The sequence below is a fragment of the Jaculus jaculus genome, chromosome 20, assembly GCF_020740685.1.
Source record: "Jaculus jaculus isolate mJacJac1 chromosome 20, mJacJac1.mat.Y.cur, whole genome shotgun sequence".
NCBI lineage: Eukaryota > Metazoa > Chordata > Mammalia > Rodentia > Dipodidae > Jaculus > Jaculus jaculus.
This window is the reverse complement of record NC_059121.1, coordinates 531,059-554,258: the sequence shown is the minus strand read 5'-3', so window position 1 is coordinate 554,258 and position 23,200 is coordinate 531,059. Positions and strand designations below refer to the sequence as shown.

The 23,200-nt window shown below is 46.5% G+C and overlaps 1 protein-coding gene across 1 annotated transcript; it reads right to left on the bottom strand.

Moving 5' to 3' along the window:
* Positions 1 to 250: 250 nt before the first annotated feature.
* On the bottom strand, positions 251 to 6,986 carry Med10 (mediator complex subunit 10). Its single transcript, XM_045139018.1, has 4 exons — positions 6,791 to 6,986; positions 5,989 to 6,072; positions 3,026 to 3,128; positions 251 to 756 (listed from the first exon to the last, which is right to left on the bottom strand). The coding sequence occupies exons 1-4, from the start codon at positions 6,910 to 6,912 to the stop codon at positions 658 to 660; spliced, it is 408 nt and encodes a 135-aa protein (XP_044994953.1). The 5' UTR covers positions 6,913 to 6,986; the 3' UTR covers positions 251 to 657.
* Between the last annotated feature and the right edge of the window lie 16,214 nt (positions 6,987 to 23,200).

Below are 23,200 nucleotides of genomic sequence, written 5' to 3'. Positions count from 1 at the left end.
TCTGCAGGCTGGTGCATACTGACTGCTCTACAGCATCCAATACGTTCAGCAAGCCTGCACTCTTCGATGCGCGTGATGGCTCTATGCAGGAAAAAGCAGAGTACTGCTTTCTGCTTTACCTTTTCCTTACTAAAATGCCTGGAGAAAAAGCTCTTAGGAACACTGCTAACACAGGAATTAATACGAGTGTTTATAACATGCACTATCTTATAAAAATGTTGCAGAAATAAATTACATGGAATGAGCCACATAAATACCCAAAGACTTTATTATGTCTAATGCTCCATATTTTTACACACTACATTTGGAAACGTGAAATATAAAAATGATTTTTAATTTTCTAGTAACAGGAAGAGTGCACAAAAAAGAAAATTGCTAAACAGAGTCATCAACCACATCCAGTACTTCCAGGACTGTCCCCCACAGAGGAGGAAAGCAACCACACTGAGGATGTGGAACCGCTGAGCGATGGCTGCAGAGGCACAAGGGGCAAGGCTCGGCTCTCCAACCCGGAGTCCCACGGGAGGTCAACACCGGGACCAGAGGCAGAGGACAGGGCCAGTCTATACTTGCTGGAAGGCAGCGTCGGCACAGTCCCGCACAGCTTCCTGCTGGGTCAGTCACGACAGTTCACAACAGAAAAGGGTCTTTGCTCGCTTAGGAAGGTGGGTGATCCTCACCCCGGATGCTCCGGTACTTAGCCATGTCTTCTGGAAACACTTTAGAAAGTTCTTGAATCAAGAGGCTTTTAAATTTCTATGAAGAAAAATAGCACTGTCAAAAAAATGTGCATCTTGGACCCATCGTGCAAGTCAAAAGCTTGTAACAGGCACACACCCACCCAGCCCCACCCCTGCAAGAAACCCTCACAAATGGACCATCCAAGCAGCGAGATCAGGCTGCACTTCTCTTCCCACGAGGGCAACATCTGGAGAGCCGTCACACGAGTGTCTGCAGTCACCAGTGCTGCAGAGCACATGCTCCCCGAGACAGAACGGTATCCTTCCTCCTTGCTTAAGAAGGAAAACAACAGCTCCCCAGCTCCAGCAGCCACTCAGGTGGGACTGGCTTCGCAGAGAGCATAGAACCAGACAGTGAACAGGTGCCTTCTCCACCACAAAGCCCCCTCCAGCCCAGAACCGGCAGCGGAGCTAACACTTAAGGAAGAATCTGTGTCTGGAGCCACTGCGCACTAACTGCTCCTAGGGCGGCTGTCTTCCACACACCACAGCTTCTTGGCCTTATTGTCCCATTGTTGTTCTACCCAATCTTAAGCCATTCAATGTGCCAACACCTCACATTCTATTCTTAGGAGCTCAAGGATAGAGGGTCCCAATGCCATAAGCATGAAAACATGCACAATTTCACACTAAATTTTCCAAGGAGCCCTTCACTTCATCCCTACAGTAAATACTGAGAATAAAACTTTCAGTAGTTTAGGGAGATCTACTGAGGAAATGAAGGCTGCAGAGCTGCCTGGACCACCATAGATCTCAGGTAAGGGAGGCCACGGAGTACCACAGCACACAAGGCAGATAAGTGCAAAGCTGTGTGTTCCTGGGGCAGTACACACTAACACAACCCTGTGCATTGAGTCTAAGCTGCTTGTGGGACCAGAGGCCTCAGCCCATGCACCAGCAGCTAGGTCCACACAGACATTTCTGCTGGGCAGCAGAGCAGGGACACAAGGCCATCGCCCCATGTCTTGTGTTCAGGAACTCCTATCTCCAAACTAAAAGAAGCGTGGGCTCCATGCTCATAAGTGACATTAACCCCACCTCCAGAGCACACCGTTTGCCACCCATGCCATCATCTGGATGGGACTCTGGGAAGTCCTATCAGGCCCGCCCCTCACACCAGTCACTCAGAGCCTCCTCAGGTCTCTCCGTATCCTTCCCAGCCTGTACATGTCAGATAAAACCAGTCCACTTGTGCCAGACTAACACCAGACAGGACGGGCAGTGCCAGGGTTAGAACATGTGGTAAGCAGCTTGGTGTGAAGGCGGTCAGAAGGTAGAAAGAAAAGCAGGTATTTGAAACCACACTCTGAAAGACATCTAAGGAAGACTGGTCCGAAGGCCTCTCACAGGAAGTGAGACCATGGAAGCCAGGGAGGAGGGTCACCTATGCAAAGGCAACAGGATTGTTTCCGACAGGAGACAGTAGCAGGAAAGAACAGATAGAGGGAAGTGGTCTGGTGGCCAGAGGGCGGCCCAGAATGAGCAGGACTCTCAGCAATTCTGCTGCAGTCCATTGGAGGCCAGTAAGGTCCAAACAAAGACAAAGATAAAGAGCTCTCAAAACCACCACGAGGGCTGGAGAGATTGCTTGGTGGTTAATGCACTTGCCTGTGAAGCCTAAGGATGCAGGTTTGATTCCCCAGTGCCCAAATAAGCCAGATGCACATGGCGATGCATGTGTCTGGAGTTTATTTGCCATGGCTAGAGGCCCTAGCATGCCCATTTGTGTTCTCTCTCTGTTTATGTCAAATAAATAAAAGATTTGGGGGGGTTGACCTCCAGGAGGCAAGAAGGTCTAATTGTCTGTGAATTTATCCATGGTGAGAAACACTGAGGAATGTGAGGAGCAGAAGCCAGAACCCACCACGGGAGAAAGACAAAACAAACATCCCAGCAACGAGGAGGCAGAGGCAGGAGGACTGCCACGAATCAGAAGCTACTTCAAAGTGACTTTCAGCCTTTAAACCACAGGGCCTCAAGCACCCACACAACAAGGCCTCAAAGCCATGCAGGAGCGAGCCTGAGGCAGGAGAGGCTTAGGACCTGAGGAGACCAATCACTTCCCAGGGATGACAGCCAATCAAAAACATCCTGGGTTTCCTTAAAGGAAGCTATCAATTTGGTGTTTTCAAGCTACTACATGGCTCAAATTAACTACCTATTACAGTAGCCACAAATCTCAGCAGTCATGTGAGAACAGTCTGTGTCCTCCAACCATGGAGAAGAACTACATTTTGTTGCCTATTTTCCAGTGTCCACCCTGACACTTCTATGGGGACTCTTACCTTCATTGTGTCAATCTTGCCCTTCACCTGCTCGTTTTTGGCTAGAGCCCGCTCCAGGCACTCTTTGGTGTAGAGCTGGGGGTTCCGACCTTGATCTATGTATCTGGAACATGAAACATCTCAGTTACTACAAAGCTGATGGTCATACTTAGTATTCCACAAACTGCAATCAACGCCCACCTTCACCTGCCCTGTTCACACCATCAACCTAGGATGTGACACGGGCCATGCTTCTGCTAACATGTGTTCAGTTCCTGTTATCACTCAAAATGCATCTGCATAAAAAAAATACATTCATGCTATTACTTTTTATACTCACACCTGTAAAGAAATTCTTAAGAAAAGAAACCTAAATAGATATAGGGCTCAGGCCTGGCTGACAGAGGGCCCAGCTACCAGCTAAGACATGGCACCCATAGGACACCCACCCTATGGGAAGGATCTTTAGAAGCTGTCAGAAACAAAGAGCCACAGGTACAAAGAGACTCAGTTCCCACCTGCCCTAAGATTGTCTTACGATCTGTCCCAACAGGGAATCAACAATACACAATCATATTAAATACACACACAAGCGACTTAAATACAAGAGGAATTCTAAGTATTTCTGAACAATACACAACTGTTTGATATTTTCAACCCTTCTATCGAAAATACAGTCATTATCCCGAAGAGGTCACAAAACTCACTGCCTATATCCAAACTTTACCAAGGACAAACTACCTGGCTACTTCTTCCTTTTTTCCCCCTAAGTAGGGTCTCACTATAGCCCAGGCTGACCTGGAATTCACTTTGTAGTCTCAGACTGGCCTTGAACTCACAGCAATCCACCTACCTCTGCCTCCCAAGTGCTCGGATTAAAGACGTGCACCTCCATACCCAGCTTGCCTGGCTACTTCTGATGCAGAATAAACCTGCATCATTCAGCTATACTGAACTACTCATCCTAGAGAAAGGGGCCCACCACCACCACCACGCTAAGTCCAACATAAAAAAAACCCTAGAGAAAAATATTATAAAATCACTTCAAGTGAATGACACCATTAAGTTCTTGTCAAGAGTAAAGAACTGGACTTTACGACACATAGTAAAACATAACTATGTCTACAACTTCCATTTCCTTTCCATGTTCTGGAATGATGCAATGAAAGAAACAAAATTCATGGTCAATTCTGAACAAATCCATCCATTTTTCAATACATAAAGGGTACTCATGGCGAACTGGGCTACTATTTCAAATGTCCTAAGTAAACAGCCTTTTGTCCACTGCAGCAACATCAGATTCAGACTCGAGCTGAATCCCACTTCTGTACAAATACAAAGCCAAAGGACTGATGCTTATTTTCATCTTTGCTCCAACAGCCCATGTGTCTAAAAAGTGTGCTGGCAAGGCCACTGGACGCCTGACGGTCCTCCCACGCTGTTTCCTCATGGCCTTGATGGTCCTCCCACGCGGTGTTCTCTTGGCCTTGGCAGCAAGTGAAAAAGCTACAGGCACCTGGCTCCTGAGAGCTCACAGGCCATCTCCTTCCGCACTGCATCACCACCCCAGTGTGTCCCATTTCCCTTGCAGTTTCTTCACCCTGGTTGGTAAGAGGCTCACAGCACGAGCCACACAAGCCAACACCAATCTTGAGCAATGCTGAGGATGCCTCACGCCCCTGGACTTCACAGGTAGAGTCCAGAGCATGTCCCCCACAAGCCTTCCACGCCCACCTGAAGGCAGAAGCCTCAGTGCTGCCCAACAAGTCAAGAGCCTGTGGCATGGCCAGCAGATCCCAGGAGAACAGAATCTGACCACTACAGCCATTGTGCCCTGCCCAGGGACAGCTGCCAAGCTTGCTCTAACCAGAACTTGCATCGTTGCCCTCTGAGACGGAACACACCATCACTTTCCCTTTGGTTCACGGAAATCTCATGCAAGTTTTGCTAACCAAGTCCCAGGAGGCTCTAGCAGTCCCAGGCTTCATTCTGCACTGCAACCCTCACTGGCTAAATACGTGCTGCAGCTACTCAGCATTCCTCTGTGTCAAGTCCACTCTGTAGGTGTCCCAGAGGGCCACTGCAGTGTCAGACACACAGGAATCGCCCGAGGTGAGCTGCTTCCCACACAGGCCTGGCCTGCGGTCTTCCCTACTCTTCCCAGCCACATTCGGCAAGCCCTCTCAGAACTAGCACGAGGCTAGCACACACTGCTGCAGGTTTGGGGTGTCATTTACTTTGACATGGGTATGTGTAGTAGTGTGCATACACGTGTTCACGTGCCACTGCAGACCAGAGGTCAATATCTACCTCAACCACTCTCACCTTATTTGATGAGACAGGGAATCTCATTGAGCCTGCAGTTCATCCAGCAAGCCCCAGAGACCCACTCAGCTCTGACATGGATACTGGGGCTCCAAATTTGGGTCCTGATGCTTGTGTAACAAGCACATTTCCTACTGATCCATCTCTCCAGCACTATGTTACTATTTTAGGGTGTTTGTCTGAAGAAGGGTCTAGCCCAGGGTCGCCTCAAACTCACAATGATTCTTCTGCCTTAGACTCCTGAATGCTGGGATTCCAGGCATGAGCCACCACATCCAGACTAATATAAATTACTTTTAATTTACACTATAGGCTTTGTAAGAGTTTTCACTTTCAAGGAAGAAAAGGAAATTGTATTGCTTCTTAGCCTGGGGGTGTTTTCTCAGAGGATTCGGAGGCTTTCACATATTTAATAAGCTTTTCACCAACTTTATTTTTACTTTCACGTGGTCTTGTTTCAACCATACAAGTCTGGGAAGTTTTAAAGGTTTTTAAATCCCCAAAGACAGGTTATTTTTGTCTGCTTTCTCACAGCAAACCTGCAGCAGCCTGGTTATGCCTACCTCAGAGCTAGCACCCCAATGCTAGCAATTTGCAAGACGTCAATACCACAAGTAAACAAGATATAGACCCACTGTTTGCTCAACAGGGATGCTTACTCAAAAACTTCCAGAGGCACGGTGATGTCATGAAGCTGCTGCCGGCACTTGTCGATATCCTGCAATCCCGTAACGATGAAGTTCCTGGGGGAGGCGCAACAGGGACTTTGGTTAATTCAGCTAACAGTGCAAGCAAAGACCAGGCCACACGCGCGCTGCTCGCCCCTGCATTCAGCTCACCGAAGGAATTATAAAATTGCCTCTGACATCTGATGGCTCTCCTTATAAGCACAGGAAGGGAGGGAGGGCAAAGAAACAAGTTCTCTGAAGATAACTGAACAAGAACCTTCTTCCAGAACCACTTACCCCCTTGGGTTTTGATGGGGTTTCAGAATAGGCATCAGCTTAAACCCATGTGTCCCCATAGAGCAAGGAAGCCAACCCTGGGGCACCGATAGTCTGTCCTCCAATCCCAGGCAAAGCTCTCCCACATCCCCACCCCAGTTTTTTCTCCACTCTACCTAGGCAGCAGATGGCTTCAGGGTACTAGGTGTGGAGCTGACTTCCCTCTGTGGTCACAAGACAAACTCTCAACCCCACCCAGCATCCCACAGCCCCGGGTCTCGCCCCCCTCCCCGCACCCCGCGGGTCTCGGGTCTCGTCCCCCCCAGCACCCCGCAGCCCCGGGTCACCACCCCTCCCCGCACCCGCGGGCCCGGTTCTCGCCCCCCCACCCAGCACCCCGCGGCCCCGGGTCTCGTCCCCCATTCAAGCACCCCGCGGGTCGCGGGTCTCGCCCCCCCACCCAGCACCCCGCGGCCCCGAGTCTCGGCCCCTCCCGGCACCCCGCCCGCGTACTCACAGCTTCTGGCTGAGCCCCGCCTGGCTGCTGGGCTGGAAGTCGCTGACGATGATGCCGAGCTGGCGAATGTTCTCCACGAACTTCTCCAGGTGCTCCTCCAGGTGGTCGAACTTCTCCGCCATCGGCCCGGCCAGAACCACGCCGCGGCCTCAGCCCGCAGCGCCCGGGCTCGCTCAGCGCACACTTCCGACTTCCGGCCCGGCCGCCGACACTTCCGCTTCCTCCGGGGCGGGGCGGTTCTGAGAGGACCTGGGGGCGGGGCCTGGAGGGGCGGGGCCTGGAGGGGCGGGGCAGGTATGGGGCGGGGGCGGGGCGATCGGCGAGGCTCGTGGTCCAAGCTCAGCAGAGAGAGATGCTGGGCACCAAGCATGTATGGGAAGGAGGGGCAGTGCTGACAGCGATGAAGCCTCGTCTTCACCAGTGAAGAAAAGCTGGCGATTCCCGGATGCTTGCTCTGAGCAAGTCTCATCAAGGGAGCAGAGAAAAGAACTTCAAATGAGTGAAGAAGGAACGTGATACCCTGACAGTGCGGTCCTGTTTGCAATTGTGAAAGCTTAGCAGAGGATATGGGCGACTGTGTAGGAAAATTCCCCAGATTACCTGCAGAAACAGGAGGCAATCAAAATAGATCCCAACTGTCTTTTGTCCCAGTGGGCAAAAATCTCCTTAAAGAAATAAAATGCCTAAGCTCTGACAGTTTTTTATTTGTTTTTAGAGGTGGAGTCTCACTCTAGTTCAGGCTGACCTGGAATTCACTATGGAGTCTCAGAGTGGCCTCAACTCAGGGCGATCCTCCTCCCTCTGCCTCCTGAGTGCTGGGATTAAAGGCCTGCATGCGCCACCACACCCGCCGAGCTCTGGCAATTTTTGACATTCATTTTTGTGTGTGTGTGTTAATCAAACATTAAAGAACAAATGATTTCAAACGTATTCAGGCGCTTTGGGATACTGGAGAAGAAACACTTGTCAACTCGTTTTAGAGCACCATGACTTTGATGTGGAAATCAGTTCTGACCGGTAAGAAAATCTTCCTTATGAAAGTAGATTGAGAAATCTTAAATAAAATGTTTAGCAACTTGAACCAATTATCATATATTGCTACATAAGAAACATTGCCAAAACTTACAGGCTTGTAACAACCTCAGGTCTTAATTGTTTTGCTTTAGGCCAAAGACCATCATGGAATGGTGGCTGGAAGAGGGGACATAAGAGTATTACCCGGTAGAAATATGACAATTTGCAATATGTTGACATTCTCAATAAAAATGTTAAAATAAAGAAGTTAGTAAAAACCATAAAATAGATGCAGATATAGTATCATCTTCAAACTGGGCCACACACAAACCTGGGAGATAGTGATTATGTAACACTAACTAAAACCACACATCTGCAGCTTTATCCTAGTTGATTATTCTGCAGTGTTCATTTTCCTTTTGAAAGACCCAAATTGGTTCACTTACTAGGAATAGTGGCAATAAGTGTACTGAGAACTTACTGTGTGCCAGGCAGTGAAATGAACACTTAGGTAGATAAGCCATCGAGTCCACACAGCAGCCTCATGAGAAATACATAAGATATGCAGACGGCTGAAAAAGGACTACACATCTTCTCTTAAAGAATGAATAGATTATCTAACAATCAGGATTGTGTTCCACTGATTACTTAAATCCTAGATCCTAGTTAACACTCCTTTACAAAGCTACATCGATTCAACCGTTTTAATATGTGAGAATGATAATTGCTATTAGCAGTATACTATTTAATATTTGATGCTTCCATTTTGAGAATACTTAGAGTAATTACTGAAGAGGCATTAAGGTTTTTCTTTTTTTGTTGTCTGTAGAAAACATATTTCCTAAATTTCACTCTGGGTGGTCCTCACTATAAAGTCACTTCTTGCCCCATGCCATTTGTGGAAAACCTTTAGTCTTCTTTATTCTGCCTCTAAGATCTCTTTGTGTTTATCACTAGTGCTCATTAACCTAGTTAGTAAATTTTCACAATAAAATATTTGTGGATACTTGGTGCCTCTGTAAAAATGTAGTAATTACAGGTATTTAAATCTATAATTAGAAACCTTCACGAGATCAGGTAATGAATCATCTCTTGACTCTGCAAAAGTGACCCAATAGGACGAATATGCTGTGATGGTTTGATTCAGGTGTCCTCCTTAAACTTAGGTGTTCTGGATGTTAGGTTCCCAGCTAATGGCAATTTGGGAATTAATGCCTCCTGGAGGTGGTGTATTGTTGGGGGCAGGCTTATGGGTGCTATAGCCAGTTTCCCCTTGCCAGTGTTTGGAACACTATCCTGCTGCTGATGTTGGCCAGGGGGTGATGTCCACCATCTGCTCGTGCCATCGGATTCCCTGCCATCATGGAGCTTCCCCTCGAGCCTATAAGCCAATTTACTCTTTTCTCCGACAAGCTGCTCTTGGCCAAGTGATTTCTGCCAGCAGTGCAAACCTGACTGCAACAGTAAAGTTGGTACTGAGAATGACATCATTGCTGCTGTACACCTGAGTATGTAGCTTTTGGCTTTTTGGAACTGATTTTTGAGAGGAATGTGGAAGGATTTGAAACCTTGGCCTAAGATACATCTTGCAGTGCTATTAGTATAGCTTGATGGGCCATTCTGGTCAGAGTTGAAAGACCTGAATGCAGCAAGAACTAAGGACTGTAAGGTTTGGCTTGTGAGGCTGAGAAAGAACTTTGCCTGGACTGGGCTCCAAGCAGTTTGTGTGAGAGACTTGCTGTTATAACCGCATCCTGAGAAGTTGTGCAGGGTGGCATTGTGTAACTGACTGGTATGTGCAGAGGGATATGGCACAGAAATAAAATTTTTGGGCTAAAACTTCTGCCCATTCAGCTACGATTATATGAGAGATTATAACCTTTGAGATTGGGCCAGCTGACCTGCACTGGGACAACAGAAAGACTGCAGTCTTTTTGAAGGGGTCTAAATGCTCAAGGAGTGTCCTGTTCTTCAAAGTATGCTTTATACCCCCCTGGACTAACAAATTGGCACCCCATCTGGTATTGTGGAGTATAAGAAATGCAGGAAAGAGAGGGTCATTGAATTTGCAACATGGTCTTGTGTTTTGGAAATGGCCATGGGCAGTGTGAAACAGGTTTGCTGGATGCCTACATGGAGACCCAATGGAGCCATGAGGATGAAGCATGGGTTTCAGTGGAGACCTAATGGAGATGCCAGGACCACGAGATGGCTGTTTAAGAAAGCTGCTGACCCCAGTGAAGTTTTCCAGAACTGTGAGTAGTCTAGCTGGAGGGGTGGAATTGGAACTCCAGAGACTTGTTGCTGGTTAGACTTATTGGACCTAGAGGTTTGTCACTGACTAGAGTTGTTGAACTTGGAGCTAGAGTTTGACAATTGCCCTGGTTGTTTTAAATCTTGTATTAGTTGAATATTTCTTTGCTATGCTCAATGCTATCTTTTGCAGTGTGTTTATTCTGTGCCATTATGAGTTTTTTGTTTTGTTTTGGTTTTGGTATGATGGCTCATTTAAAAGACCTTGAGCTGTGGGGATGTTTGAATGTCATTGGAATTGATAAAAATTATGGGGACTTTTATTTTTTATATCATGTATGGTTTATGGGGGTCAGTGGCAGATTGTGGTGGTTTGACTCAGATGTCCCCCATAAACTTACACATTCTGCATGCTAGGTTCCCAGCTGATGGCAATTTGGGAATTAATGCCTCCTGGAGGCAGTGTGTTGTTGGGGGAGGGCTTATGGGTATTACAGCCAGTTTCCCCTTGCCAGTGTTTGGCACACTCTCCTGTTGCTGTTATCTACCTGATGCTGGCCAGGAGGTGATGTCCACCCTGTGCTCATGCCATTGGTTTTCCCCTGCCATCATGGAGCTTCCCTTTGAGTCTGTAAGGCAAAATAAGCTTTTTGTTCCCCACATGCTGCTCTTGGTCAAGTGATTTCTGCCAGCAATGCAAACCTGACTGCAACATATATATGTGTGTGTGTGTGTGTGTGTGTGTGTGTGTGTTGTATTGGAAATTTGGGGAAATTATTGAATATTAAAAAAAAAAACACAGGGCTTGAGAAATTGCTTAGTGGTTGAGGCATTTGCCTGCAAAACCTAAGGACCCAGGTTTGACTCCTCAGAACCCACATAAGCCAGATGCACATGGTGGCACATGTGTCTGGAGTTTGTTTGCAGTGACTGGAGGCCTGGTGCGACCATTCTCTCCCTCAGTTTCCCTCTCTGATAAATAAATTAATTATTTTTTTAATTGCAGGCTGTAGAGACTGCTCAGTGGTTAGGCTCATCAGGCAAGCACCTTAACAACCAGAGTTTGGTTCCCCAGTACCCATGTCAAGCCAGATGCTATAAGTAGTGCATGTGTCTGTAGTTCATTTGCAGCAGCTGGAGGCCATAATGTGCCCATTTTCTCCCTTACTCTCCTATTGCAAATAAATAAATAGGAAATTGCTGGGGCTGGTTGGCTCAGAGGTTAAAAGCATGGGTTCAGTTCCCCAGTACCTACATAAAGCCAGATGTACAAAGTGGCACATGCCTCTGGAGTTAGTTTGCAGAGACAGGAGGCTCTGGCCCACCCATTCTTTCTCTCTTTCTCTCTCATAATTAAATAAATATGTTTAAAAAATAAAAGAAATTGCATAAAGGCTATAGAGAGATGCACCTATCTGCAACTACTGCATGTACTTCATACCAGGTAATGGTAGCTGACAGGCTACTTCTGCTAAGTGTTGTTTGTATAATTTATCTCTTTATTTCTAAAATCCTCTGTTTTTACTTTTACTTGCAAGTGAGAAATGAGCTGCATACAGAACATGTAAAATGCTTCTACTACTCATCGCTGCAGCTGCCTTGGCCTCACTGTAGGCTAAGGACTTGCATTCATTCCAAAATTGCCACCGTGATACTGGATATCAGCTGGCAGCTCAACTGGACCATGGGATGCAGAGCACAGCTCCCCTCCAGAGAGATGTCTGTGGGGCACTAGGGGTTCCTCACCTCATAGTCACTTGATGCCAGGGCATGCCAGTCCAAGAAGCAGGTGTAAGCAGTCTACACTTTTACAGCCTAACCATGAAATCCTGCCACAGCACTAGTGCATTGAGAGTGTGGGGCAGGGCATCAACTCAACTTCTAAATGGAACACGTATTCAACAGAATAAGTAAGAAGACATATTATTGGAAGAGCAAGCAAGATATTTTAAGTTTTATGAAGTAATTTTTAGAAACTAAAACCTGTCATTCATCTCAGTAAAAAAAAAAAAAAAAAATTATCCATTGGGATTTTCCAAAGATTGCATGAAGATTAAGTATCATAAAAATCTATTCCCATAACTAGACCAATTAAGGGAAAAAAATATATCAGGTATACTTTTAAAATAGCCATGATAAAATTCAAGTATTTCCATAATTTTTAAAGGAAGAAATCTTAGAGAAAAGAATAGAAAGTTTTCTAGACCTGACACAGGATAGCTACTAAAGACCTTCAGGAGACACCAGATTCAATAATAAAAGTTCAGAAACATTGACATTAAGGACATGACCGCATCCAGAACCTTCACCATCACATCACCTTCTCAGTGCTGCAGAGGAGACATGACCAAGGTGGAGAGAGTCAATGAAGGTAGCATCTGTTGTCTGTCTTCCCCATTGCCTGCCTTTTCTTGACATTAAACCTCTAACTACTGCCCAGAATATGTCTAAAATTCCTGGTTGTTTTATGCCTTAGTGCTATGGTTAGGATAGGGTTTGTCTCCCTCAGGTATGTGCCGGGAGCTTGGGCCCCACTGAAGTGGTGCTAAGATGACTGAACGCTAGGGAGGAGGGGCCTAGTGGAAGGCAATTATGTCATAGTGGTACACTCTCCAGAATGCGCTGATACTGTTGCTAGGGAATGGGTCATGTCTGGAAAGTGTGGATAATTTACTGAGAGAGCCAGGCTAACCCTTCCTGGGTCTCTCACTCCCTCTGTCTTCATGTGACTCTCTCTGCCTTGTCACATGGCTGCTTCCCTTCCTACTCTGCCAGGTTGATCTTTGAAGCAACCAGACTCACAGGCAGAACAAACCTCTTGATCAGTTACCCAGCCTCACGTATTTTGTCATAACAATAGGAAAAGCACTAAGACACTTCACCTCCTGGCTATATTGTAAGCCATTTGAAAATAGTAAGCTAATTTCTACCATTCCCTGAAGGCCAGGTACATAGATGAATCTGAAGGCTAAGAAACATAGAGACACAAAAAGAAAACCAGAAAGAAAACCAAGCCTGTCTGCTCCCCAAGAGGTCATTCTTTTCTCTGGACAGGACACAGTAGCAACATGCCTTTGGAACAATCTAGAGGAATGGGTAGTTCTCTTAGCTTTATCTTGGGACCCCACCTGTCATCCACTCCTGTTTATTCTCAGCTCTTGTTGGGTCATTTGTGCTGCCTGTGGAATGTGGATGCAGAGCCTGTGGTTGGGCCAGTGTCTGCCCAAGCAGCTTTGAGAGTAGAGACACATTCTGTGCAGCTGCCTATGCCCTCAAAGCCTGGCCTGGTATAGTCACCTCGTGTCTGCTACCATAGCATCCTTTGAGATGCTACAAACTGGACAGCTTAAACCACAGAAATGTGCTGTCTACAGTTCTGGAGGCTAAATTCTGAGAGCTAGGTGGTGTTGGGTTCTGAAGTCTGGCTCCTCCTGAACCCCAGAGGGAATGTGCCCCCACCATCCCTCTCCCAAGTGGCTTGCTGCTCTTGGGTACTCCTTTACTTTTAGATATATCACACCATCTCTGCCTCCATCTGTCCATAGCCTTCTCCTTGTGTGCATGTCTGTGTTCACACATCCTCTTTTGAGAAGAACAACACTCATGTTGGATGGGCTTACCAAGATATATCATTTTAACTGGAGTGCTTCTGGGAAGACCATTCCTCAAATAGCAAATAGTCACAATCAGAGGTGTAGGGGTCAAGTTGCCAGCATTCTCACATCTTAACTCTTCTGCTCACCACTTGGCACTTGCCTTCTGGATAGTGACCACAAGAGAGTGGATTCAGGACATGACCCTGTTCATAAACTGTGCCTTAACCCAACATTGCTGATTTGTGATGGACCATCAACCCCTAAGTCTCTTGTCCATCAAGTCCCCGTTTGCCCTCCTCTGATTGCTGGTGGCTAGCTTGAGAATAGAAATGCAAGGTTTTAATACCTAACTTTTTCTGTGAATCAACTGTCTTATTCCTAGGCAAGGTGTTCTAGATTATGAAATCAAATCCTCAAGGAACATGCATTTATTGAGGCCTTTGTTAAAAAAAAAAAAACACAATCCACAAAATCCTGTGTAGATGAATTTAAATCCAACAAAGCAATGAATTAAAAGGATTTAGTAGTACTGAAATATTTAAAAGTTGGTTTCCTTAAATGTAAATGTACTGCGTATTAACTCTGAGAATGACAACTATGACATATCATACTCTAATAAACCTTATCAGAATGAAACTACCTTGCCAGAGCTGCGGGTAGGGAGATTTCATGCAATCCCTCCTCCTTCACAGGAGGAGGTCATACTGACTTATAAACTGAGAAGCCAGGAGTATTTGTCATGCTGACAGTGTCATTGCTTAACTATTGGAAACAAGTTTCCCTACACAAAAAGGAGAATGTAGAGTTTAGTAGTGACTTCAGCTGCATTGCGTTTGGTGGCTTTCATAACAATGAAAGTTTAAAATGCCTTCCACCATCATTTTGTCTTACCAGTTCACTGCATGCAGTATTAATAGAGCATTATCAGAATGACACCTATCCCACATCTAACTCCTCTTGATTTTTTTTTTCAAGACAAGGTTCACTGTAACCCAGGCTGACCTGGCAATCAGTCTGTAGTCCCAAGATGGCCTTAAACTCACAGCAATCCTTCTACCTCTGACTCTCAAGTGCTGAGATTAAAGGCTTGTGCCACCATGCCCAGCCACATCAAACTTTTAAAACCAGCCCAAATAGAGCCCCAGGGGTTCATTGAAGATGCAGGAGTCTCAGTGCATCTTCTGAAGCCCCTCTCTCCCAGTTGTCTAAGATGATAGCTCCAGTAATGATTGTCCCCGCTGAAATGGAAAGCATCCAGAGCCCACAGATCTGTGTGGTACCCCCCTTCATTCCTTAAACATAAATGCAACACAAACATTGCTGAGGCTGAGCCATTTGTGTAAGAAACAGTCCCAGTGCAAATGTCAATGAAACCAGGCTGGAAAATCCTCAGAAAGCATGGGGTCCCTGAACACAGGGAGAGCTATGGAGAGGTGAGGACCATGGCTGTCACCTTGCCGCCCTCTGATGTCCCAGGTGAGGCTGCTGGGGACTTTCCTCCCTTCCAGCGCACTGTGACCTTGGGACCAAGGGCTTTCACTCTCTCTTCTGATAGGGTATTTTCACTCCATCAGCACTCCCGGCCTTACCGCTGCCATTTGGAACATTTTTGCCACTCGTTCTAATTTATCCTAAGAACCAGGTTCAGCTTAACTTTTCTTTTAAATGCAGCCATCCTACCAAGAGGGTTAAGCCCCTGCTCTCCTGATTGTCAGCGCATTAGCAGCTCTGGCAGATGGGCAGGCTCCCAGTGCTGTGGCTGTGCTGAAGATGCCAGTGATGATGACAAGGTCGTAACTGGCAACACTACTGGGCACTGTGAGCCTTTGCACAATTGCCCCACACCTCTTAACAGTAACACGAAGCTAGTATAAATTGCATAGATGGTCAAATCTAAACTAAAAGAAATTCCAGGTACAGAATTTGAAGGCAAGCTAATTCCGCTGACAGGATGTAATGGCAGCCCCAGTGCCGTGTCAGTACACAGATATACAAGTAACTAAAGTTTGCTGGTCATTCTAGGTTCAATTGTCAGGGGAAGCACATGGCTGAAAGCAGCAGACAAAAAGAGTATCCTGTTTACACAGCAACATGCACTGAGAAAGGAGTGAGCTTACTCATCTATTTACATTTTTAATTTTTTTAAGTTTATTTATTTATTTGAAAAAGAGTGAAAGGCAGAGAGAGAGAGAGAGAGAGAAACAAAATGGGTGCAATAGGGCCTCCAGCCATTGCAAATGAACTCCAGATGCAAGCGCCACCTTGTGTATCTGGCTTACATGGATCCTGGGGAATTGAACCTGGGTCCTTTGGCTTTGCAGGCAAGCGCCTTAACCACTAAGCCATCTCTTCAGCCCCAACTTTTAAATATATTTTCTTTTATATGTACTATTGTAGCTGTGTCTGGACGTCTGCATAATATTACTTGTGTGATTATATCAGTTACTTTCTCATTTCTGGGCCAAAACACTCAACAAAAAGCAGCTGAAGGAAGCAGGGTGTGTTCTGGCTTAGAGTCTCAGGGAATAGTCTCATCATGGCAGTGAAAGTGTAGCAGGTATGGGCAGCCAGCATCATCACATCATCAGGGAGAGCCGGGCATGGCGGCACACATCTTTAATCCCAGCACTCGGGAGGCAGAGGTAGGAGGATTGCTGTCAGTTGGAGGCCAGCCTAATACTACAGAGTGAGTTCCAGGTCAGCCTGGGCTAGAGTGAGACCCTACCTCAAAAACAACAACAAATGCATCATCAGAGAGAAGGGAGCAAGGCAAATACCTAGCAAGATGGGCTGTAAAAACCCAAGGCCCACCCCTAGCAACACATCTGTCCAGTAAGGCACCTCCCAGCAGCAACACAACCTTCCCAAACAGTGCCACCAGCTGGGAACTGAGCATTCAAACACAGGAGGCTGTGGGAGACATTTTACATTATACAGCATCAACATATGTGCCAGCCGAGTGACCAAGATCTACAGAGTAAAAAGATGGGATTGCACCAGTGCAGCCTGCAGCCTGGCCTGGGAGCCACACCCCAAGTGAAGGATGTGTCTGACTTGCACTATCAAGTTTTTACTACCCATCTGTCACAAGCTTTAAAACAGGGGACAAGATGCACTATAGATGTAGGAATAAGGTAAGACACGTTATACCCACCAAACTGTCTCATGTTTCATAGTAATGTTTATCCTTTAGGCATGCTGCTTAAGTCCTGACACTTCAGCATTTGCAGAAATAAATGGCATTCGGCTGAGGTTGAAGTTTGCCTAAAACACTCAGAAGAGAAACGAGCTGTTCTCAAGGTTCTGTCTTCACTGTGGTGATTCAGAAAGAAAAGCCTTACCCTGCAGAAAGTCACGGCACACATGGACCAAGACACCTGCTCTTGTTTGACCACTCAAGATGGATAACTGGGAAACTTCCAGAAAAGAGCATCTGAAATAAGTCCCAAATGAAGCAGCTTCTTTTTTTCATAAAAGTAAGAAATATATTGAAATGAAATATAGACACCATGATAAGGGTTACACACCTGTGTACAAGGCATGGCTGTAAATGAGCGAGACAAGAGAGCCCTTAGGAAGAGGCTCCCTGCTTAACCTTCTGCAGTTAAGTTGCAGTTATATCAATCCAGAGCTCTAAAGAGCAGGTCTTAAGGTGGAATTAGCCACACAAAAATGATTTCAGGAGAAATACTTATGAGGGAAGATGGGGAGGAATTAAAAGAAGCCGATACCTAGAGAAGGGGAGAGCAGAGAGAGGGAAGGAGGTGGCGGGGGGGGGGGGTGGAAGCCTTTTAGACTGCAATGCAGTCCTAAGGAGTTCATTATAGCCACTGAGGGATATTCAAACTCAAGCTCCTCACAACATAGTCCCAGGCAGGACAAGCCTTAGTCTCCTCACATCACTATGACACACTGGCTGGGAACAGCCTATGGGAGCAAAAGACACAGTTGACTTTGAAGGCAAGGACAGGGAGATGCTTAGTGGCTAAGGCACTTGCTGTGTAAGCATGAGGACTGGACTCTAACCCGCAGCGTCAACATATGTGCCAGTCAGGCATGGCAGCCTGCGGACAACTTCAGTGCTCAGGAGGCAGAGACAGAGCCTCAGCCAAGCTAGCCAAATCAGTGAGCTCTGCTCAAGTGCGAGACCATGCTTCAGTTAACAAAGTGGAGACTGACAGAGGAAGATACCCACTGTCAACGTCTACAATCCAAACGTGTGTTGTACACACATGCCCACACACATGCAAACACATACACATGCTCATGCATGCCACGCCCCCCCCCACACACACACACAGAGGAACACTGGAGTCCTTGGTTAGCCCCATCCTGTCTGAGACTTGAAAGGTACTTTCTCAGGTGTGCCGCATTAGGACAAGTAGTAATGAAGATAAAAATAATAAAGCCAAGCGTGGTGGCTCATGGCTTTAATCCCAGCCCTCAGTAGGCTGTGGTAGGAGGATCTCCATGAGTCTGAGGACAGTCTGGTCTACAGAATGTTCCAGGTCAACCTAGGCTAGAGTTCCGGGATCCTGCTCCTGACATTCTGTGGGAAGTGTGCGTAAGTGGACCACACTTCTCAGAGCAGATGGACAGCAGTTTCTGTGAAGGTTGGTTGATGCACAGGGAATGTTCCCTGGGAACTGCAGAAATATAATGGGGTCCGGGAAGACACTGGAGAGTATGTTAGTTACTTTACCTCTAGCTGAAGAGTACATTGCATGCTTGTTTGAAAATATTATAAGAAAACATTTTTATAATCAATATACAGCAATAGAAAAGAAAATGGACACCCATGCAGATACTCCACAACACCATAGCCTCTTCTCTCTTGCAAAGGCCAGAAGTTCGAGTTCCAGTTCCCAGGATTCCTATAGCTGTGTGTGGATAAGGCCTCATCCTCCAAAAGAGCTCACACAGACATGGACCTGTATCTGAGGACAGTCCTGTGGTCCTCCTGTGGCTAGAACTTGGCATGAACTTGGAGCCTGTGCAGCTTTATCTGCCCCTGCTGTGCTGACTTCACCTCCAGGATGGCAAAGGCAGAAGCTTTGCTCTGGAGGGTTAAGACCTCCTGAGGTTTACAAGCACTTGGCTCTTTGTGGCCGATGCTATCTACATTCACAGCTATAGAACATCTGCACAGTGCTGACAGATGTAATGTATCCATCAGAAGACATGAGTGGGATGGTGCCTACTGCACCTGTCTCCATGGTATCAGTGTAAACATGATGGAGAATTTGAGAAGATGAGGTGTTCCAGGTGATGCTGGCCATCCCATCATTATCTACATGAGAACAAGAAGAAGGCTACGTAGTAAGGAGGTTTCATTGAGTTTGTGATTCCCATGTGGAAGTGGAACCTTTAAGAGGGCATTTGTCCATGGGTACTCTTCTTCATCAATGGTTAATGCCATTATCATAGAAGTTGGTTTGATAAAATGACAAAAGTTTAGCCTAGTCTTACTCATCTGCCTCTCTCTCTCACTCTCTCTCTCTCTCTCAATCTCTCTCTCTCTCTCTCTCTCTCTGTGTGGGTGTGTGCGTGTGTGTGTGTGTGTGTGTGTGTGTGTGTGTGTGTGTGTGTGTGTGTTTGTATGGTATCTCCCACTCCCTTCTCCCATCTGTCTCTCTCAACTTGGGATGGCCTCAACCATGTCACGACATAGCAAGAAGGTCCTCACAAGATATCAGCTACTTTATCCTTGATCTTTGCTTTTCTGGGCTCCAAAACCATGAGCCAAACAAACTTCTGTGGATCATAGGTGACACATCCTGTGATATTCTATTATCACAACAGAAAAATGGACCAACACCTCTGGAATAAATCACAAAAATCCCAACAGACTTTCAACAGTGTTTTGTGTGTCAGCAAACAGCCTTAGCAGATCAGTAGCTGGAGGTGTACGTTATTCTGTGCCACTCAGGAGAAGTAAAGTCAGCTGTGGCATGGTGTGGGGCAACTGATTGAGTTGAGTGTGCTAAGGTCACCTGAGCTTGGCATAGCTCATTATTCCCATGCCAAAGGCTGGGCTGAAGCGACAGCCATGTTCAGGGGCATGCTGTGTACAACAAAAGGTAGGTGCTACAGAGTGGAGCCAGAGGGTCATGCACAAAGCCTCTGGTCTGATGGGCCACATGAATGTTTGGCCACTCATTCTGCAGCCCAGGGTGTGCTACATGACCCAACCCAAGTCAGGCAGGCATCCTGCTTCCCATTGCCACAGCACTGACATTACATAAGTGTAGCACTTTAACTGATGCAGAGAGGAGCAAAGGGACAAGGCAGTAATGGATCCAGTGATCTACTGCTGAAAACTCTCCTGAGCCCTTCACTAGGACAATATCCCCTGAAGTTAGAAGAATATTCCTGGCACCTTGGAGAGTCTTGGATAACCTGCTTATACCTGAGTCTCATTCTGTTAAGTGTTTGCTCCAAGTTAGCTAATAGATGATGTCATCCCCATAGTGTGCCCAGTAGTGTTTGACCATCTTTGAATATATACATCCCATGGTGCTTATATGTATGTACACTTCTATTCATATAGATGAAACAAATGAATACATTTCAACATTCAAATAAGGTAGGAATGCTTCTCATTACTGGGCCCTTCCCTGAGCCATATATGACATTCTGTTTATGCATCATTTTATAAGAAACAGAACCAACAGGGTGTGAGTGGTGTGGGCGGGGGGCGGGTAGGAGGAGGAGGAGACATTAAGGAACTAGTTCATATGATGTGGAAGCTGGAAAGCCCAAATCTGCAGTACAGACTGGAGACCCAGGAAGTGCTGATGCACCTGTTAAAGTCTGAGGCAGAATTCCCTTTGCCTCCTCTGTCTGTAGATGGGGCCCTCCTGCTTGTGTAATAGAGAGTGTTCTGCTCATTCAGTCTACTGATGTCATTACAAAGTTAAGAAAAAAAAATCTTCGCAGAAACATTTAGAACAGAGCATGACAACTAGCCAAGTCCACACAACAATAACATCACAGCCACATTGCTCTATGAGGCCAGAACTGAATGCTGACACATGCCTGGGGCTGTCTGAGGTTCTGAACAAGGGCTGTGAAGCCTCCTTCCAGATACTGTGTGTCAGGGATGAGAGTCACAGGATCTTGGCCCTTGCCTAGCAGCAAGCTTCTGCTCAGCAGGGATGCAGCCTCAGCCCCTGCTGCACTTACCTTCCCCTGGCTGGGACAAACAGCAAACCAGAAGCAGCTTATGGGAGGAAAGAGTTTATTTCAGGCTGACAGATGCCAGGGGAAGCTTCACTGTGACAGAGGAAGCTGACTCACTCCATCACACATCCACAGCAAAGAGACAACAGCCAGCACCACAAGCACCAGCCGCCAGGACGCAAGCTGGTTCTCAGCACACCTTCTAGGACTGGATTCAAGATCCCCCCTTCCCACCCAGTGACACACCTCCTCCAGCAGGGCTCTGCTGCCAAAGACTAAGTAGGAAGCTTAGTCAGAACTGCCTGAGTCTATGGGGCCATTTCCATCCAAACCAACACACCCATAGCATAGAGTGGCTCCGGGACCCACACAGCCCATGTGTGAGAACTAAGAAGAGTGTAGCCAGAGATATGGGGTGGAAATAGTGCAAGAAGGTCTAGACGTGGAAGTTGGCCTGGTATAGGAAACAGGAAGGAGCTGATCTTGATTCCAGGGTTTGGCTTCTATGTCCAGTGGTGAGAGGAAGGATGAAACACAGCAGAGGAAGAGACCAAGAGAGCAGGCTGTCTGCTGGCCACTGGAGGTCAAGGTGAATTTCTATAACATCTTGTCTAATGGAAACATCCAGAAGGCAGCTGAGTACATGACCTAGGAGTTGGGCATCAATAATATGACGTCTGGATAAACCAGGCGTGGTGGCGCACACCTACAGCCCCAGCAGTCAGGATGCAAAGGTAGGAGGATTGTCACGAGTTCAAGGCCACCCTGAGACCATCTACTGAATTCCAGGTCAACCTGGGCTAGAACCAGACCCTACCTCTAAAAAAAAATCTCAGCTGAAGCTGGGTGTGGCAGTGCACACTTTTAATCCCAGCACTTAGGCAGCTGAGGTAAGAGGATCTCTGTGAGTTTGAGACCAGCCAGGGCCTACACAGTGAGTTCCAGGTCAGCCTTGCCTAGGATGAGGCCCTGCCTCAAAAAAAAATGTGGGGTTTAGGAGATTGCATAGTGGTTAAAGGCACTTGTTTGCAAAATCTGCTGGCCTGGGTTCAATTCCCTAATACCCACATAAAGCCAGATGCACAAAGTGGTGCATGTATCAGGAGTTCATCTGCAGTAATAGTAGGTCCTGGGACACCCATACCATTCTCTCTCTCTCTCTGTTTCTCTCTATCAATAAGTAAAAATATTCATTCAAGCCTTTAAACACTGAGCAATCTCCCCAACCCCAAATATCAATATACTTTTACAAAGAATGTGACTGCTGGGCTGGAGAAATGGCTTAGTGGTTAAGCACTTGCCTATGAAGCCTAAAGACCCTGGTTCAAGGCACGATTTCCCAGGACCCACGTTAGCCAGATGCACAAGGGGGCACATGTGTCTGCAGTTCGTTTGCAGTGGTTGGAGGCCCTGGTGTGCCCATTCTCTCTCTCTCTGTCTGCCTCTTTCTCTCTCTCCATCTGTTGCTCTCAAATAAATAGATAAAAATAAAATGAAAAAAATTTTTTAAAAAGAATGTGACTGCTAAGCAGTGAGGGAATTAAATATCAAAAGTGTGGGATCTTTGATTTGAATCTAAAATGTCCCCCATAGGTTCATGTCTTGGGCGCTTGGTTTTCACAATTTTTGAGGCTGTGCAGTCTTTAGAAGGTGAGCTTTAGCCAGTGGAAGTAGGTTGCTAGGGGCAGGCCTTTGAATGTGATAGCTCTGCTAGCTACAGCCATGTTGATGTTCCCCAATCTGCCAATGTGTGAGGAGCCTGCCATGCATACCCTTTACCATGCACTGTGCCACAGCTTTCTCATGATGATGGAATGAATCCTCAGAAACGGTTGGGTCCAAATCCACCTTTTCACCTTTATGCTGCTCATGTCATATGTAGTCACATCATGGGCCGTTAGCATCACTGTAGTTTTGAGTGTCTGGGCCTAGAGGGTCTCACCACAAGTCAGATCTTGGGGAAATTGTAGGAGGCATGAGTTTGCAATATCACACCACAAATCATATCTGATGGAACTTGTAGGAGGCATGACATTGCAACATCCACCACAAATCAGATCTGAGGGAACTTGTAGGAGGCATGACTTTGTAACATCACACCACAAATCAGATCTGAAGGAACTTGTAGGAGGCATGACTTTGTAACATCCACCACAAATCAGATCTGAGGGAACTTGTAGGAGGCATGACATTGCAACATCACACCGCAAATCAGATCTTGGGGAACTTGTTGGAGGCATGAATTTGCAACATCCACCACAAATCAGATCTGAGGGAACTTGTAGGAGGCATGACATTGCAACATCCACCACAAATCAGATATGGGGGAACTTGTAGGAGGCATGACATTGCAACATCCACCACA